Source organism: Eptatretus burgeri, chromosome 17 (assembly GCF_056783735.1).
Source record: "Eptatretus burgeri isolate ZD-2024b chromosome 17, Ebu_testis_v1, whole genome shotgun sequence".
Lineage (NCBI taxonomy): Eukaryota > Metazoa > Chordata > Myxini > Myxiniformes > Myxinidae > Eptatretus > Eptatretus burgeri.
Genome location: NC_140977.1, coordinates 27,599,048 through 27,617,460, shown reverse-complemented (window position 1 = coordinate 27,617,460; position 18,413 = coordinate 27,599,048). Strand labels below are relative to the sequence as shown.

The 18,413-nt window shown below is 43.8% G+C and overlaps 1 protein-coding gene across 3 annotated transcripts in view; it reads left to right on the top strand.

Moving 5' to 3' along the window:
• TPP2 (tripeptidyl peptidase 2) overlaps positions 1 to 18,413 on the top strand; it is a 65,810-nt gene that overhangs the window by 29,170 nt on the left and 18,227 nt on the right. For 2 of the 3 annotated variants that reach the window (XM_085861416.1, XM_085861419.1), the window contains 14 exons: positions 4,185 to 4,312; positions 4,466 to 4,565; positions 4,913 to 5,061; positions 5,996 to 6,111; positions 7,968 to 8,139; positions 9,756 to 9,913; positions 10,254 to 10,330; positions 10,486 to 10,592; positions 10,909 to 11,060; positions 11,700 to 11,816; positions 13,785 to 13,885; positions 14,014 to 14,110; positions 15,997 to 16,158; positions 16,580 to 16,824. In XM_085861416.1, coding sequence (XP_085717542.1) covers positions 4,185 to 4,312; positions 4,466 to 4,565; positions 4,913 to 5,061; positions 5,996 to 6,111; positions 7,968 to 8,139; positions 9,756 to 9,913; positions 10,254 to 10,330; positions 10,486 to 10,592; positions 10,909 to 11,060; positions 11,700 to 11,816; positions 13,785 to 13,885; positions 14,014 to 14,110; positions 15,997 to 16,158; positions 16,580 to 16,824 — 1,881 coding nt within the window. The remainder of the gene's footprint in view (positions 1 to 4,184; positions 4,313 to 4,465; positions 4,566 to 4,912; positions 5,062 to 5,995; positions 6,112 to 7,967; positions 8,140 to 9,755; positions 9,914 to 10,253; positions 10,331 to 10,485; positions 10,593 to 10,908; positions 11,061 to 11,699; positions 11,817 to 13,784; positions 13,886 to 14,013; positions 14,111 to 15,996; positions 16,159 to 16,579; positions 16,825 to 18,413) is intronic. The other variant, XM_085861417.1, reaches the window with a different exon arrangement.

Genomic DNA, 18,413 nt, shown 5'->3' with positions numbered 1-18,413 from the left:
ACAAATTTTCTTTCAAAATAGTCGCAGAGTCGTCGCGGTTGTCTCGAACCGGTCTCGAACCCTTCTCAATTTAGTTTCCGTGAGTCAGAAGGTGTGACAAATGTGAGACAACTTTGTGAGGGATTGGCGACCTATGAAACTAAATTGTGACTGATTGGAGAAAAAAATGATAATCTGTCCTGGGACCCCTGAGAGTTTCGTCATTATATCGCAATTTGTTATCAATGACTTGAGACATACGCAAATGTGAGATATTCGTGAGACATACGCATAAATATATTCAGTGTGATTCCAAGTGAAAATTATCGCTATTTTATCGCAATTTTGTATCTCCAACTAGTCGTGAGCTGTCGCAGCCCAGTGAGATACAGGCTTAAACGATGTAGAAATCAAGACAATGACAAACTGCCAAGATCTAAAATATGAAGTCAAAAGATCTTGGAAGTTGAAGAATGTCAAAATTGTACCATTGATAATTATTAATTGGAGCAGCGAGAATTATAATGAAGAACCTCATGGAGGTTTTGGAATTTTATCCCCAGGAATATTACCACAAATGAACAACAATTGGAGGCAGTCCAGGGGTTCAGTGACGATCCTGAAAAGAGCCTTTGAAACAAAACTCTGAGAACAACAAAAGTTGAACAGCTTGGTCCATGAACCTTGATCTCTTACTGAAGCGGAGGTGGATACTTTGAGTTCTGGGAGGACTTCGTTCTATCTCCTCAAACCCGCAAATGGAGATAACAGCCAACGACGCACACGCACGTCAAAACCAGGTTTAATTTAACCAGACTTGGAGACAATGATTTGGGGATTCGCTCTGAGCTATGAGGAAAGCGATTTCGCTTCTCGGATGATTCTGGCACCAGCAATGCCATTTTATTTTTATCCCAACGTAGCCTTTCTTTCTCCACTCAATGTGGTAATTAAGTGGGAATTTATTTTTCTCCATGGATGCCAACCCTTGGGATTGACCTATGCTCTAGTCTTTAAATTCCAGGTATCAAAGGAAGAATCAGCACATACATTTTTAATGCCTTTCATATGACTCTGCCAAGATTGGAATCAAACCGCTGACCTCCCAGATTCAGAGCTGATGCTTTACCCATTATGTCTCCGAGTCTGGTTAAGAGGTCAATCGGTCAACAGAGGCCAAAGGTGAACAGATTTGTTAAATTTCTAAAGTCTTCAATTTTCATCCAGTTGCCTATAAATTTGAAAAGGATTTTCAAATGAGCTTACTGAATTCAACCACCAATTATTTTTGAGGTCAACCTCTGCCAAAAGGTCAACATAGGCCAAAGGTGAACAACTTTGGTGAGATTTCTAAAATCCTCAATTTTCATCCGATTGACTTGAAATTTGAAGAGGATTTATATTTCAGGTAACTGAATTCAACTAGCGAATTATTTTTGAGGTCAAAATAGGCCAAAGGTCAACAACGAAGCTGGAATTTCTAAAATCCTATTTGCCACATTTATACAGTCCCTATAACCAGCAGCCTGAAAGAAAGTTCGACAAACCGTTTTAAAGACCAGGGCCGAGCACATTATTTGGAGACAAAATGGCTGACGTCGCCGGGCAAGATGCTTGCTTGCGCTGTGGTTTGTTGCATCTATGCAGTGACATTTTCGGTCGGGCAGACGTAATGATGTAGTTTTTGAAAATATTTCGTGAGAATTGAAGTCAAAAGGGGTTACTAATTTTGTGACCCAATGCCGAGAGAAGCCAAAAACGCATAAATAGGGTTTCAAGGGATTCAACATCATGACAGAGTCAACTTGTGTAAAGTTGATGGCACGCTATCGCGAATCCCCAGGCTTCCCATCTAAAGCAAGGTTGCAAGATGGCAAAATGTTACACCAGGAATGACCCAATATCACATTTTGAGTTAAAAAAAAATCTTCTGTGTTCTCCCTATGACCCGAAGTCTCCACTCCCTGGGGCATGAACCGGGTGTCAATTCCAACACGTTGCTTATTTCATGCATCCCCCAATGTTGATTGCATTTCCTTGGTTTCATTATAAATGTGCCCGCAATTGCATTTTTTGGTACTTGACCTTCTGACCCCACCCCAGGGGGCCGAGCCAAAATGATCTGCTCTTGCACCTTGCCATGTGGTGATCATAATATAACTACCAAGTTTGGTAAATTTCTGAATAACCATTTAGAAGGAGATAGCGTGACAGACATGCCGACCAAGCCAATTACAATATGCCCCAGTTTTTTTTTTTTTTTTAAAGCGTGGGGATAACGAGTCTCTCAAATTGTTTTTCAATTCTTTATGAAGTATATGTATTGACTGATTGTTTAAAAAAAAAAAAAATTGGTGTTGGTATACCGACGATTCCCACTGGAACTATTCGCTTATTATGGAGGACTTTCGAGCTTTTGTTGGGTCGAGGTTCCATTTTCACATTTTACTCGATGTACATAAGTGTTAATGCTGGAAATTAGATGTCAAGCCCATGTTTGGTAACTTGAGGTGCTGCCATTTTGCTTTCAGGCTGGTTGGATAAATGTGTAGATTGTTGACGTCGCACATAAAGATACCTGTTTAGGTAATGTCCAATTTGGGATGTGTAGAGTGAAAGACGTTGTACCTTCACGGTCACCTCTCTCACCTCAGCCAAACCGCTCCTCCCTGCCATGAAGAGGCGGTGTAAGTGAGCCTAATGCGCAAGGAAATTAACGAACAGGAAAAGAGGAGGGGAGGAAACATAGTCACCTGCAATGAAGAAGTTTGGGTGAGTTGGGGTTAATGGGAGTTGAAGAGATTGTGGGGAGGAACGGGGGATGACATTACATAGCCTGGTTTTGAAGCCCTCTAGGGAAGAGTGTCATTGAACGGCCTCAGGAAGGTGGTTCCATTCCACAAACTTGAGAACTGAGGAACAAAAGAGTTTCAGTGTGCAGTTTGCCTGGATTTTGGAAGATTAACCAAGGAGGGGGTTCATGGAAGAACAGGTAAATCAAGGAGTTGCTGGGGAGGATTTTATTTTTCTATGTAGGTGATCGCAGCACTTCAAATGATCAACATAGACACGTCCTTTGAGTACCGTATACTTTAAACTCAATGCCAACATTTCTCCTTTTGTTTAATGTGGTGCCCTTTCGTCGACTCTCGGGTCAAACTCATGGCATTGATCCTCAGCAACCAGTCCTCTCGATCAAGCATTGCTGTGTGCAGTTCCTCTGCCTCCATGCCCGTATCGTCCTTCAACATGTTGATGTAGTTGAGAGCTGGTCTATCCTGCTTCCATCTTCCATGTTTAGGTGTCCAGAGTAAAAGATTGGAAAGAGATTGTTTTTGCATTGGCAGCTGCGCCCAGTAATACTGAGATGGCGTCTTCTCATTTTAACCCAAAGCCTTTGATTTGTCCTATGTTCAGACCAATGGACGTTGAAAGCTGAATGAAGAAGTCGAGTATAGATAGCATCCATCAAGTCCCTTCTCATGGGTTGCAGTGAGGGTCGATGCTTCACTTCCATAAGGCAGGACGGACTCGACTGTTGCCATGATGGCGTTGACTTCCATACCATTGGAAGTTTGTTGTAAGCTCTCCATGCGACAGCTTTCCTTTGTTTGCTATGCTCAGCTTTTATTTAGTGTCGTACTTTGGGAGCAATTTCTTGACCGAGGGTTTTTTGCTACTGCGATTCTTCAGGAAGACACAATTCCAAGAATGTATGCCATCAGCAGATCACATGCATGAGTAGACATCGTCTCCTCTTGAGTTATTTGACAGTTATTAGGGTGGGGGGTTTTCGTGGGAGGGGGAGGGGCAGACAACCCGGTTTTGGGAATATATATTTAGGTGCCGTGCGTGCGTTTGGAACCTCGACTCGAAAATGACTGATTGCATTTCTTTCATATTTGGCAGATGTATGCAACATCTGGGCACGAAGCACGTCAAATGCTTTTGGGATCGGAGAGCCGAACGTCAAGGGGCACATGATATTATTTCCAAATTTTGGCTCTACGTTTATTTTTTTTAATGGTAGAGAACAATGCAGGATTGTATATACGTAAATGCTTTCAGGAATCATTATTGATATATATGTATATATATATATATATATTTCACCATCTCCACTACCAACACACAACTTTGTTTTCATACCCTCCAACGTGCAAAGGTTTGCATCTTCAGGTAGAAGTGTGTCCTGGTGTTTGCAGGCGAATCTGTCAAGCCATTGATGAAGCAGTGAATAAGCATAACGTGGTTTTTGTGTCGAGTTGTGGGAACAACGGTCCATGCCTCAGCACTGTGGGCTCTCCGGGAGGCTGCTTATCCAGCGTCATAGGTCAGTTGTAGTTTTCGTTGACCTCCCGAACCTCTTGCCATCGTGAGTTCTGCTTCCTTTTGCTAAAATAATGAGCTTTAGATGAACATTCCAAAGTCGGATAGAACAAGTCGCCTGTACCCATGAACAGGCCATTGCCGACGTGCTCCTCAGGAGTTGCCGCATACGTCTCCCCGGAAATGATGGCAGCCGAATACTCTATGAGGGAGAAGCTTCCTGGAAACCAGTACACCTGGTCCTCTCGTGGACCCTGGTGAGCCTTTTATTTGCATGATGGTGCAATTTCCTGAACCCCCCCCACCTGCCGCCACTTTTTTCTCATTTGTCTTCTTCATGGTGTCTTGCCAAGTGGAGTTTCTTGTTTTGTTTATGGCTATATTTTGACAGTAATCGGAATTTTTTTCTTCAATCATGCATGTATGTGTATTTATTTTTCTTCCCACCAGCAGCCTCTTCCTCTTTTCATTAGTTTTGCACTTCTTTAGGGTGTCTTCCCCTCTTCACAATTCTTTCCCCCTTGTTTGGTCAATGATGGTGTGTAGGTATGTGGAGCAGTGCAATTGTCCTGTACTTTCGTGGAATGTTGAATGCTTTCTACAGCACAGATGGCTGGCTGGGCGTCTGTGTTAGTGCGCCGGGTGGGGCAATAGCCGCCGTGCCCAACTGGACTCTTTGCGGAACTCAGCTGATGAACGGCACCTCCATGTCTTCTCCGAATGTCTGCGGAGGCCTTGCACTACTTATCTCAGGTGTCTCATCATTATCAATTAATTTCCGATTCCTTTATGTTTGACACCCCCTTTGTGCATCCCCCACATCCCCATTTGTGCATCCCCCACATCCCCTTTGTGCATCCCCCACATCCCCTTTGTGCATCCCCCACATCCCCTTTGTGCATCCCCCACATCCCCTTTGTGCATCCCCCACATCCCCTTTGTGCATCCCCACATCCACTTTGTGCATCCCCCACATCCCCTTTGTGCATCCCCACATCCCCTTTGTGCATCCCCCACATCCCCTTTGTGCATCCCCCACATCCCCTTTGTGCATCCCCCACATCCCCTTTGTGCATCCCCACATCCCCTTTGTGCATCCCCCACATCCCCTTTGTGCATCCCCCACATCCCCTTTGTGCATCCCCCACATCCCCTTTGTGCATCCCCCACATCCCCTTTGTGCATCCCCCACATCCCCTTTGTGCATCACCCACATCCCCTTTTTGCATCCCCCACATCCCCTTTTTGCATCCCCCACATCCCCTTTTTGCATCCCCCACATCCCCTTTTTGCATCCCCCCCATCCCCCTTTTGCATCCTCCTCACCTCCCCTTTGTGCCTCCCCCCCCTCCCCCTTTTTCCTCCTCCCCACATCCCCTTTTTGCATCCTCCCCACATCCCCTTTTTGCATCCTCCCCATATCTCCTTTTTGCATCCCCCCCATATCCCCTTTTTGCATCACCCTCATAACCGCTTTTTTGCATCTTCCATATCCCCCACTTTGCATCCCCCCATAACCCCTTTTTGCATCTCCCATATCCCCCACATTGCATCCCCCCCCGTATCCCCCTTTTCCATACCCCACCTCCCTCCCCAAAAGCAAAGCTTTTGTATGGCTCATGGAAAGCTTTCATGTTTTATACACTTTCATCTTTTAATTTATCATCCCATCGTACGTTTGTTGCAGGTTTGAAGGCAAATGGTGTTGAATATACTCCGTGGTTCATACGTAGAGCTTTGGAGAACACGGCCTGCAAACTCGAACACATTGAGGTGTTTGCTCAAGGCTACGGTATCCTACAGGTTTGCAGTTCCATTGCGACAGCAACACCTGCTTTCATCCACGGTGGATAGAAATATGAGTCGAGGGTGGACATTGAGGCTGGCAGAATGGGCCAGGGGTGCCGGGGGGTAATGCACTTGCATTTGAGCTCTCATCTGGGTCAGTGTCTCGGCCTAACCATAAACTGTCGGATCGGTGCTTAGCCTGGAAGATGTTGCTTGAAAGAGTTTGCCACCCTTCTGCAAGGTTGTTAAATGTCACACAGTAACTTTAAAGAATACCAGACTATTGTGTTGCACGAATATACGGGGCACGCTGTGTTGATGGCATCATTGCACTTCTCTAAATGATGCAATCAGCCAGCCAGGTGCTGTATCAGGGAGAGGAAGAACCATCGCTCTGCTTGGAGTACATGATAGGTGGAAGGCCCCATATACTGTAAATTTTGAACCAAACTCTATATGTGAACAAAGCACAAACCCATGTTTATTAAAGCTTTTAAATATCTCAACAAAACATATTTGTTATTAGCTTATCCTGAATTTAAATTCCAGATAAGGTATTGTCATCATGCACCATCCATCCATCTGTCTCCTTTTTCGAGTTCTCTGGCCAAATCCAGCTGAAATTTGGCAGCAACGTTCTGCTCTTAACTGGTAACAGGAATTGCAAAGCTCGTCCTGGTCACGTGACGAAGTCTATCAAAATAGCTGACTTAGTAAATTTCTTCGAAACTCATCTTCTCCAGACCCACCAGTCAGAATGCTAACAAATCTGTGTTGTAACATTAAGGTAAGGATTCATGTTGTGCGTTGCAAAAGTCATGCGGATCATGTGACCGGAAGTATGTCAAAATGGCCGACTTGGTCAACTCTTGGGAGAATCGCATTAATTCCTTTAAAAAAATTTATTCTCCAGATACTACAGTCAGAATGCCACCAAATTTGGGTTGTAACATTAGGACAGATTCCTCGTGTTAAATTGCTGGAGGTCATGCCGATCACATGACCGGAAGTGTCCAAACAGCGGACTTCGTCAATTTTGGGGAAAAATCACGTAAATTCCTTTAAAAAAAATTATTCTCCAGATACAACAGTCAAAATGCCACCAAATTTGGGTTGTTACATTAGGACAGATTCCTCATGTTAAATTGCTGGAGGTCATGCCGATCACATGACCGGAAGTGTCCAAACAGCGGACTTCGTCAATTTTGGGGAAAAATCACATAAATTCCTTTAAAAAAAATTTATTCTCCAGATACAACAGTCAGAATGCCACCAAATTTGGGTTGTAACATTAGGACAGATTCCTGATGTTAAATTGCTGGAGGTCATGCCGATCATATGACCAGAAGTGTCCAAACGGCAGACTTAGTCAATTTTGGGGGAAAATCACGTAAATTCCTTTAAAAATCTTCTTCTCCAAACCCACCAGTCAGAATCCAACCAAATTTGGGTTACAACATGAGGACATGGTCCTAATGATAAATCACAGAGGCCATGTTGATTACCTGACCGGCAGTGTGTCAAAATGGCAGTCGCACAAATTCCTTACAAAATCTTCTTCTCTTGGTCAGGGCCCAGATAAGCTACAAGTCCAGTGGTCCTTTTTTTTTGTCTGTTTGTTGAACGTGGTCATTTTAGACCTGCTGGCAAATGAGAATTTTTTTTATTAACTTGCAAAATTGATTACTTTCTTGGCCCGAATAATCTGTTTCATTCAACTCTACCTTGTGCCGTGCGGGTTTATTGCGTGTGTTTGAAGCATATCCGATACTTTGTCATGTGGCTGCTCCCATTGCTCACCACCGTACTCATAGATGGGTGTCGAGCCAGTTTTCCGTTTATTAACGGCACCCGTCCCACACTGTGCTTAGCTGGACAAGGCCTACGAGTACCTGGAGCAGTTTGCCGGAGTAAGCAGCAGTGCTCTGCGTTTTTCAGCCAAGGTGCGGGCACACCGTGGCCTGTACCTGCGTGAAGCCACTCAGCTGGTTTCCTGCAAAGACTGCACGCTCTGGGTGGAGCCCATTTTTTCTGAAACGGCTGGTAAGAATTGTACCTGGATCCGTTTACGTTTGGGTCATGTTGACTTTTTTTTTTTTGTATTCTATTATGGTTGTATTTTGTGTTATTTATTTATTTATTTTTGCTTCCTGACCTTTGTTACCTCTGCCACCAAAGGTGGATGAAGGTTATGTTTCACTCCTGTTTACGTTTGTCTTTCTGTCTGTCTGTAAGCAGGGAATCTCAAAAAGTTGTGGGGAGATTTGGACAAAATTTGGTGGACAGGTTGGGTGTGTGACAAGGAGGAATTGATTAGATTTTGGTGAAGATGTGAAACCAGATCCTGATATGAGAAATTTTTCAAGTGATTCTTCACCATTGAGAGATGGGTCCCAAAAATATGTACAGCATGATATTTCAAAAAGTTGTGGATGAGTTGTGACAAAACTAGGTGGATTAGTTGGTTTAGGTGACAAGAACAAGTGGATTTTATTTTGTTTCAGGTCGAGAACCAGATACGTCCTATCATTGGGGGACAAAATGTAAACTGTTTAGCCCGGCGGAGATATGTGCTCTACCGAGTGCCGTACTATTTTGCTCCTTGAATCGTATTTGGACATAACATTACCCTTGATCTTTTGTAACAATGAACTTCAGAACGTTCCTTGTCCTCCTTCTCCAGTTTGAATCCCATGTTTTTGGTGGCTCATTTTTACAATCCAATTTGCCGAAACGAGCGTCTCTTTTTGCTTCAGTTAGCAATTGCTGGTTCTTGGTCATTAGCCCCCGTTGGACTTAGTCCCAAACGGGGACTTATGGATTTGGTCTAGCTTTTCGTGTCCGTCCATGTGTGCGTCCGCAACCCGATCTCGGACAAGCATTTACCGATGTTATTGAAACTCGGCACCCAGATAATGAATGATGGCTTACATAAGCGTGCTATTTTTCTTCGAGATCGGCCATTTTAGTTGTAAAAAAATGCGATGTTGAACATGTTCTCGATCATTTCTCAGACGTGCATTTACCAATGTTCAAACTAGGCACACCGACAATAAATGATGGCTTACATAAACACATCATTCCCCCCCCCCCCCGAGATCAGATCCAAGATGGCTGACTGGTGGCCATTTTGTTACTTAAATGTGTCCCCAACCATTTCTCAGACATGCATGGTCTGAATTTGTTCAAATTTGGCACAAGCACAGTACACGATGGAATACACCTGCACCTCACTTTATTTTGCGATCTGATCAAAGATGACCGACTGGTAGACTTGACGGCCATTTTAGTTCATCAATACGGGCTTGCCCTTTAACTCAGTACAGCAAAATTACTGAAACAACGGGGGCCATGACATTTTAAGTCTTTTTTTTTACTTGTTCTTTTCTGATTCTTCGTTGTTGCTGTGGTAAAACTGAATGTACATTTTGAACCTCTTTCTAAAGCTTAGAATTAGTATTACTCAGGACATTTTATAAAGAAAAAAACAAGTACTTTCGTCCTGTTTCATACTTTTCCAGCTGCATTCTTTGGTACTGATGGAAACTATCACATATGGTGGACCCAAAATACATTCTGTGCAGTTACATCTACTGGATCATGACGTGCTTTATATGTATGCATGTTGCTCATCATGTCTTGTTTAATAACGGGGCCAGATAACAAGCAGAAGATAGCGCTGCAGTTACACCTGGCTTTAGTGTGCACCGAGCCGTGGGTGCAGTTCCCGGAGCACCTGGAGCTGATGAACCAACCAAGGAGCGTCTCTCTGCGCGTCGACCCACGGGGATTGCGAAGTGGTGTACATTATGCTGAGGTTGGTGTGCTGTGAAAATCCTTGGTGTGCCATTTTGTTTCACTAGTGATACCCATTCCCTTTGGGATCCCAGCATGTATGCAAAATTTGGTGGAGGTTGGCTCTGCCGTACTGGCGAAAATCACATTTTGTTTTTTTCCTCTGATTTGCAGATGTACACACACACACACACACACACACACACACACACACACACACACACACACACACACACACACACACACACACACACACACACACACACACTTGCCTTATTTTATATAGTACGATGTCTGATTCGATCTGATTGGTGGCAAAGTGGGAGGACACAGGTGCTTTAGTTATATTATTTTATTTGCAGGTGTGTGCATATGATACATCTTCCCCTGAAGTTGGGCCTCTTCTCAGGTTTCCCATCACCGTTGTGGTACCTAGCAGGTTTGTTGTCGTAGTCGTCATTGTGCATTTTACAATCTCGTGAGGTGGCATCAGGGAGTTTTTTTTTTTTATTTTTTTTTTCATATATATTTTTTTAAACTTTTGCAAGCTAATGACAAACTTCAAATCAATGGGTTTTCCCTCCACATCCACAGTGTGTCGAAAGAGAGTGGCTATGAGATGTCCTTCACCAAAATTGCACTGAAGCCTGGACAGATGCAGCGGCATTTCATCCAGGTTCCTCATGGAGCTACCTGGGCAGGTACAACATCCTTTGTAGTCCAGTATATCAAGAATGTGCAAATCCATCGGCCTGAGGATTCTGGAAATTAGATTCAATAATTGTCATGAGGTCTTCTTCACGTCCACCAACAAGTGCTGACAGATGAGACAGCTGGCTTAACATCCAGTTCTGTTGTTGCAATATTCAGAAATTTTTTTCTCGGTTACATTCCGTGCATCGAAGGTTGGACTCATTAAATAGGCAAGTGTGTAATCCCAGGTTTGTGGTTCAGCTCATCACTGGTTAACCAATGCCACTGCTTGCCTTCGATTTGTGTGGCGTGCCATGTGTCCAGAGATATGGCTTTGCTCTCGTGGTGTGGACTGTTCCCGGTTTGTGGTGCATGCCGTCCAGTTGCACAATCAGCGGGCGTACCGCTGTTATGAGTTTTTCCGTCGTTTTTATCTGCCCGATAGTGGCACTTTCACCGAGGCATTCTCAGTACAGGTGCGTACATATACTGCGGTATTGAGTCCTTTTGGTATTTTAAAATCTGCTCATTCTATCACAAAGGCTCTTTAAATGCTCTATTGGGATTTTTTTTTTTGTGTATGAACTGCAAGATAGCCTCGAGGTATGTGCACTCACCTTTGAGCTGTCTAGCTTGGGTTCGAATCTTGGCCCAACTATAAACTATCATCACTTGCAGGGTAATACGTCAATGCGTGTGTCGTCTGTCGCAAGGGCATTAAGCCGTAGGACCTGTCTGTCTTTCGCAAAGAGGAGGTGAATTATCGCCAGCACCCTAAATTAAGTATAAATTTCCGTCATAACTGTCTCACCAACATGCACCTTTTAAGCATGGGTAGTATGCTAATAACACCCTCCACCCACCCCGACGTGAGTTTAGGGAGACGTTCATCCTCCAGTGGACTGAAAACGGGTTAATGATGATGCTGATTCTTTGTTGACCTTCGTAAAGTGGTTGGGTGTTTTTTTTTTTTCTATTAGTAATTTGTTTGAGTCATCATTGTGACTCAACCAGCAAGCCTCACAGCTTTCCACAAGTTGTATAACGCCCTATTTATGTTATCACCATTTTTTTGTAAAAGATTTGATTTTGCTATTTGTTGAATTTCTTTTCAGGATCAGGTAACACTGGAGTTGTGTGTAGCTCGCTGGTGGGCGAGTCTGGGGGAAGTGGAGGTGGATTATAGGATCTCCTTCCATGGCCTGAGGCCCAACCCTCTCCATTTGCACATGGTATTGTTTATTTCCTTGTACTTCTTCACTGGAATGGTGACCATGAGTTCTTGTCTTACACCAGCGAATGCTGCAAGGGTTCTGACCAATACGGGCTGCCTCCCACACATCCACCCTATTTAGACATCCATTACACAGTTTTTTTTTTTTGGATGCATTGTCAAGGATCATGGAATAGCTAGTACATTGAACGGATCATGACATAACAGGACGCAAAAGGAACAATCGAGAGAGAGACACAGAGAGACACAGAGAGACACAGAGAGACACAGAGAGACACAGAGAGACACAGAGAGACACAGAGAGACACAGAGAGACACAGAGACACAGAGAGACACAGAGAGACACAGAGAGACACAGAGAGAGACAGAGAGAGACAGAGAGAGACAGAGAGAGACAGAGAGAGACAGAGAGAGACAGAGAGAGACAGAGAGAGACAGAGAGAGAGAGAGAGAGAGATAGAGATAGAGATAGAGATAGAGATAGAGATAGAGATAGATAGATGGGCAACACCAACAGCAGTGTAGAAGGCCAAGATAGCGGGAGACGGACAAACAAAGGGTGTGGGGAGGAATGAGGCACAGGGGAGGATGCATGGGTTGGACAAGATCCTCCAAGGAGGGAAAACTGGAAGTTTGGATGGAGGAGGAATTGGATTGGGGTGGGGCAGGTTAACGAGGGTAGAAAAGACCTTGCTTTTGGATTGGGTATGATCTGAGACGGTGGTGAATAGCTGTCTTGAAGATCTGGAGGGAAGATTTTCACAGGATTACGAGGATTTCAGCAGCCAGCTGGTCAATTTGCAGGACACAGCATAGTAGCTGACACTGCTTGGTTACAGTGGGTGGTTCTGTGCCTGTCACAGGCTCTGCCCCGCTGCAGACTGCATCTTAAGCCAGGTGTACCTTTTTGATTGTAAACTTTTTTTTTTTATTTCCCGGGTGCTAAAATTCCAGTAAACCATATAATGGATGCCTAAATAGGGTCGATGAGGCCCTTGCAATTGTAATAGGAAGTATAAAATCTGCGAATGTCCACCATCTCCATTATATATTAAAAGATACTCCCAATCCAAGATCACTTAGATGAGGGATCACAGGATTTGTTGGCAGCATGCGATCCTTTCCATCCCTTCAACTTTGTGAAACCACCCCTCAACTCGCGGATTAAAAAAAAAAAAAACAATAAAGATTCCACAGCTCACCGCTACATCGACATATTCAACAACATACCTCCTCCTCCCCCTGATGTGCATAATTTACAATCGCCTAACCACCTCCTTAATTCAACACTACCCCTTCAAACAACACTGTGGGATCAGTAATATCCACCAACTAATGCTAGCAGATGGGGATGCCCAGTTGAACATCACACGCATTGATGCCTCACCCTGCCTGCGAAACACTAGGATGACAGTTTATAGCTCCGTCGAGATTCAAACACAGGCTAGACAACTGAGATGCTCGTCTCCCTTCAGGCCATCCTGCCAGCGCTGAATTTAAGTGCGTCGGAAGTACGTAACCATTTAATGGCTGGAGTGAAAAGAAGCAAAGGTAGAAATGGAAAGACAGAAAAATAAGTTAATTCGAGCAGAGATAATTGCTGCAAGTCCCTGCACTGCATTTTGGGATAATGAGTCTATTTACAACTCGAAGGAAGAACTGGATTATGACAAGAGGAAGACGAGTCAAAAAGTGTTTTCCAAACCATAGACTTGCGCGGGCAAGACTCGGCACAGATGTTCGTCCTTTTCTTTGTAGTCTCCTAGCGGTGGGTGAAGTTCCCGATATCGTTGGAATGAAATCAGTGTTTTATAGTTTCATACTTTTTGATCCTTCCCCCTTCTTCCACCCTAACCCTAACAGCTTTTAAGGTCAATGAGCTTTTTAGCCCGAGCTCAACTACGCGTTAGCTATAGATTTTTATTGTCAGAGAATGCATGCAGTTTAACTGTTTTCCCACCGGCAGAGAGCTTCCGATTGTGTGGGCCGTGTTGACGTCAAGTCTTTCTTGAAATACGAGGAGTTAAGTCCTTCCATTACTCTGAAAAACTGGGTGCAGCCATTAAGGTAACGCTGTGCACACCAAACGAGATGCTGAGGGGCACCAACATATATAATATTCGTCCGACTTAACTGGTTTAGTTTGGAACGTCCTCAAGGCACTGTGCTGTGGCTGTGTGCTTCTGTCCGTTCAGGCCCGTGGAAGCGAGAATTAGGCCTCTCGGCAGTCGGGATGTTCTGCCGGGTGGTCGGCAACAATACGAGCTTCTGCTGACGTACACCTTTGTCCAGGTTTGTGTGTTGCAAATATATAGTTATGGTTACGAGACTTTGGTGTTTGAGGGTATTTGCACATTTTCATAGATCTATTCCTCATCTTGGCAATCCTTTTTATTATTTTTTTCATTGTTTATTTTTCCGCTTTTCCCCCTTTCGGTTCCTCGTGGATCGTATATGTTCCTTTTGCTACACTTCAAGCAAAATGTCTGTAGACACTTCGTGGCGCCATTTTCCCCCCAGCGACGTTGCGATAGTCCACCGTGATCTCTGTAGACATTTTGCTTGGAGTGTAGCAAAAGGAACGTATCATCACAATGAAGATCAATTACAGCAGTGTAGTCCCAAGAAGAAAGCCAGACATAACAATACATGCACACACATGCACACACATGCACACACATGCAATATCCCTCTTCAAACCTACTTGATTATTAATTTTATTTAAAGTATCACTACATTTGAATAATTTTAATCGTACACCACTTTATATGATGATAAATGAAGCGATAAACACTTTACCTTGCACACACGTCCATTACACAGCACCTCCATCCAACCATACACTCAAACTGTCATTCACAACTGATTTTAACATGCTGTACTCCATAACCTAGCAACCACCAAATAAATTATATTACTGATCATTTAGAATGTATTTTATAAATAATATTTATTTATTTACCCTTAAAAAAAAATTTTAATTTTTTTTTTATTTGTATTTTTCCCCTCTCTAAATACCTTCTTTATTTAACACACACACACACACACACACACACACACACACACACACACACACACACACACACACACACACACACACACACGAGTTGAATTTCAGTCTACCATTGAGGAGTGGAATTGTTCGCCTCGATTCATCACAACATTTAGTGGTGCCATTTACCCCAGCGACGTTGCGATAGCCCACCGTGATCTCAAACCATCACGCCCCCTCCCTGCCTCCACCCTAAACAGCATTGAACGATGTGGACTGTTCCAAACTCCACGTACATGTGAATGGTATAGTCCAGCTTCCATCTCTCCTCTGTATTGGATCAAATTTGTTGTCTCCTCCCTCCTCTGCTCCCCCCCCACCACCCACCCCCATCTGCCATTTGCTGCAGCTGCTGGCTGCTCGCTCCTGAAATTCTTTTTCATCAATTTATTTATTTACTCACTTTTTAATCGACTGAAAAATATTTCCCTCTCATCATGTACCTTGGAAAGGAACACAACATGAGGGAATTATTTTCCACACTTAGTTTAATGCACTTATGGTACGTGATATGACATCACACCAGACTTCACTTCAGGCAAACAAAGCCCTTGGGGGGGGGTGGGATGGGAGAGGGAGTGCCGTAACTTCTCGGGGGATTTTGGGTAATGGTGACGTTGCTTTCCTCTCCACCGTCTGCTGGTAAAATGAGGAGAAATTCCAAACCCCCTTCCCCTCCCCTATGGGATGCCAACCCACTGGGTTTGTCTGTGCTCCATCATCTCAATGCTGAGCGTCAAGCAAGGAAGCAACGCATACCATTTGAAAAGTCTTTGGTATGGCTTGGCCGAGGTTGGAATTGAATCGACAACATCCCAGACTCGAGCAGACGCTCTTCATTACAACACCAAGTCTGGTATTTGAATGCAAGAGGTCTCAAACAATATCTTGCCATAATGACCGTTTACACGTTCACCATTTCCCTGTGGCAGAACCACAGTTCTGTATCCTTTTCCAGGCATTGTCGCACACATTTATTCGGTACTTGTCGCCTGCCACACAATCACCTTGCCTGTGGTGACCCAAACAACCAAAGGGAACTAAAAGATTATTGCGTTCACCTTGTTCATATTGCTTGATTCTTTGAGTTTTGTCCCCGTTTTGTTTTATTTTAATTTTTGCCTAGGTAAGAAGTGGCGACGTGACGCCCAGCTGTCCATTGCTGTCACAGCTTCTCTACGAGTCCGAGTTTGATTCTCAGCTCTGGATGATATTTGATCAGAGCAAGCGGCTGCTGGGCTCGGGAGATGCGTACCCTCAACAGGTTCGACGGTCCTGCCGATTTTTGGTATTTCCTGGTTCGTTTTCATGTCACATTGTGTATATATTTTCATCGAGCAAGAAATATTTGCTGCATCTTGGAGCACACAAATTTTGAGTGAACATGTAAATGTGGCCCTGTCCCATCTGCATCCATGCATCGACCTAAATTATCTCTCCTTTCACAACAAACCACCCTTATGAATGGACATTTTATTACCCCCATGCTTTTTTTGTTTTAAACGGGGGGGGGGGGGGTATTGTAATCTGCTCCATCTGTCACGCTATCTCCTAAACGGTTGTCTGAAGTCGCCATTTCTGAAATCGCCATTTTTTTTTATCGGAAATTGCCATTTAGCTCTTGATGCAGAATGTTGGGCAAATGTGGGGACGAAGGGAATCGGAAGCTGCTGCTTTACCACATGACGTCGCTCCTTGAACTCTCTTAGTATACGCTGAAGCTGGACAAGGGCGAATACACAATAAGGCTGCAGATTCGCCATGACGTGCCCGCAGAACTGGAGCGGCTACAGGAACTGCCCTTCAATGTGTCGCACAAGCTCTCGACTGCGCTCTCGCTCGATCTGTACAGTTCGCACGCACATGCCCTGCTAGCGAAGATCAAATTTGGCAATATCCAACTCTCGGCGGGAAATTCCCAACCACTTTTCATCACCACTCTTCTTGACGATAAGTATGGAATATTTTGACGTTTTGTTAATTATTTTATTTCCAACATTTATATATATATATATATATATATATATATATATATATATATATATATATATATATATATATATATATATATATATATATATATATATATATGTGTTTGTATAAGAGCTCACACACAGAATGTATAATAAAGGGAGCAGGAGACAAGAGGGGTGGGAGATCGAAGCACAAAACTGTGCAGAACAGAGACATTGGGAGATCTGTGGAAGGGAGAGGGATGGGGTGGGGTACACAGGGTAAACAAGATGGACACCACAGTGACTTTCAGGAAGGAAAGCAGAGAATTTGAAGGAGGTGGGTTTGGGGTGGATTAATGGGGGAGGGGTAAGAAAGATCATTGTTTTGGATAGGAGAAGACATGAGATGGTGGTGAACATCTGTTATGAAGACCTGGAGGGAAGAGTGGGATTGAAGAGAGTCTGGAAGTTTGTTCCAGAGGTGGGGAAAAAAGAGGAATGAAAGAGTGAATGCAAAAGCACCAGCCCAGAGGGGAGTGCAGTACTCCACCAGGCTGTGGGTGAAAGCTTCGTATGTGGTCAGGAGCTCAGGTGTGCCAAGGAAGGACTTTGCATGTCGGAGGATGCCCAGTCGTTGACTGGCTTTGACGGCCAGCTTGGAGATGTGGCTTTCCCAGGAATGATCATGGCAAATAGTGAGGCCCAGAAGCTTGAATGTAAGGACTTCTTCAAGAGGATTGTTGAGAAAGTAGATTGGGGAGGTGGGGGGTGGATTCCAGACGGTCCTTTTGGAGAGACAGAGTGAGAGTGTGAGATTTGTCAGGGTTGAAAGACATGTTCCACATGTTGGACTAGCTGGTGAGTTTATCCAGATCAGCAGAGAGTGAAGAGGCCTTGGATAATTTAAAATGGTATGTCAGGTTATTCTGATCGCTCAGCTGATTCTTTCTTTGATGAAGGTTTAAATAAAACAAAAGTGTTTGTTTTTGACACATTCATGTGATTGTGATTTTATTTAGCGAAAGCATAAATTGGATCGAGATTCGATGACTAATTTGGCCCACCGGTTACATCATCAACGAGTTGTTCATCGCTGTACAGCAGGAATTTGGAATTTGACCTGGGTACCGGTGCACAATGGCTTACTCTTTTTGAAAGGCACCATGGGCTATTTACCATCCACCAGTGACCGATGCTGGCAGACGAGACCCCAGATTATTTTCCGATCCGATGGACAGCCTGCCTACTCATCACGGTAATACCCTGCCTGTGGAAAAAAATCCGGGGTGACAGTTTATGGTCGTTTCGGGAATCAAACAGTTACTGTTGCATATTTGATGTCCATATCTCAAAGGTGAGTGCATTACCTCTTCACTCTTCAGCCAACCTCTGATTCAACTGACACTCAATAAAAATCAACAAAGGAAGATATTCTATAAGGAGCAGTGAAAAATTCCAAGATTGAAGGTTTTAATTGACCAATGTCACAAAATATTTATTTCTTGAACCACCAATTGTAAATGGATGACGTTTCTCCAGAAAAACGTTTTTTTTTTTTTTAAGGTGGTTTACAGTGAGATATTCTTGT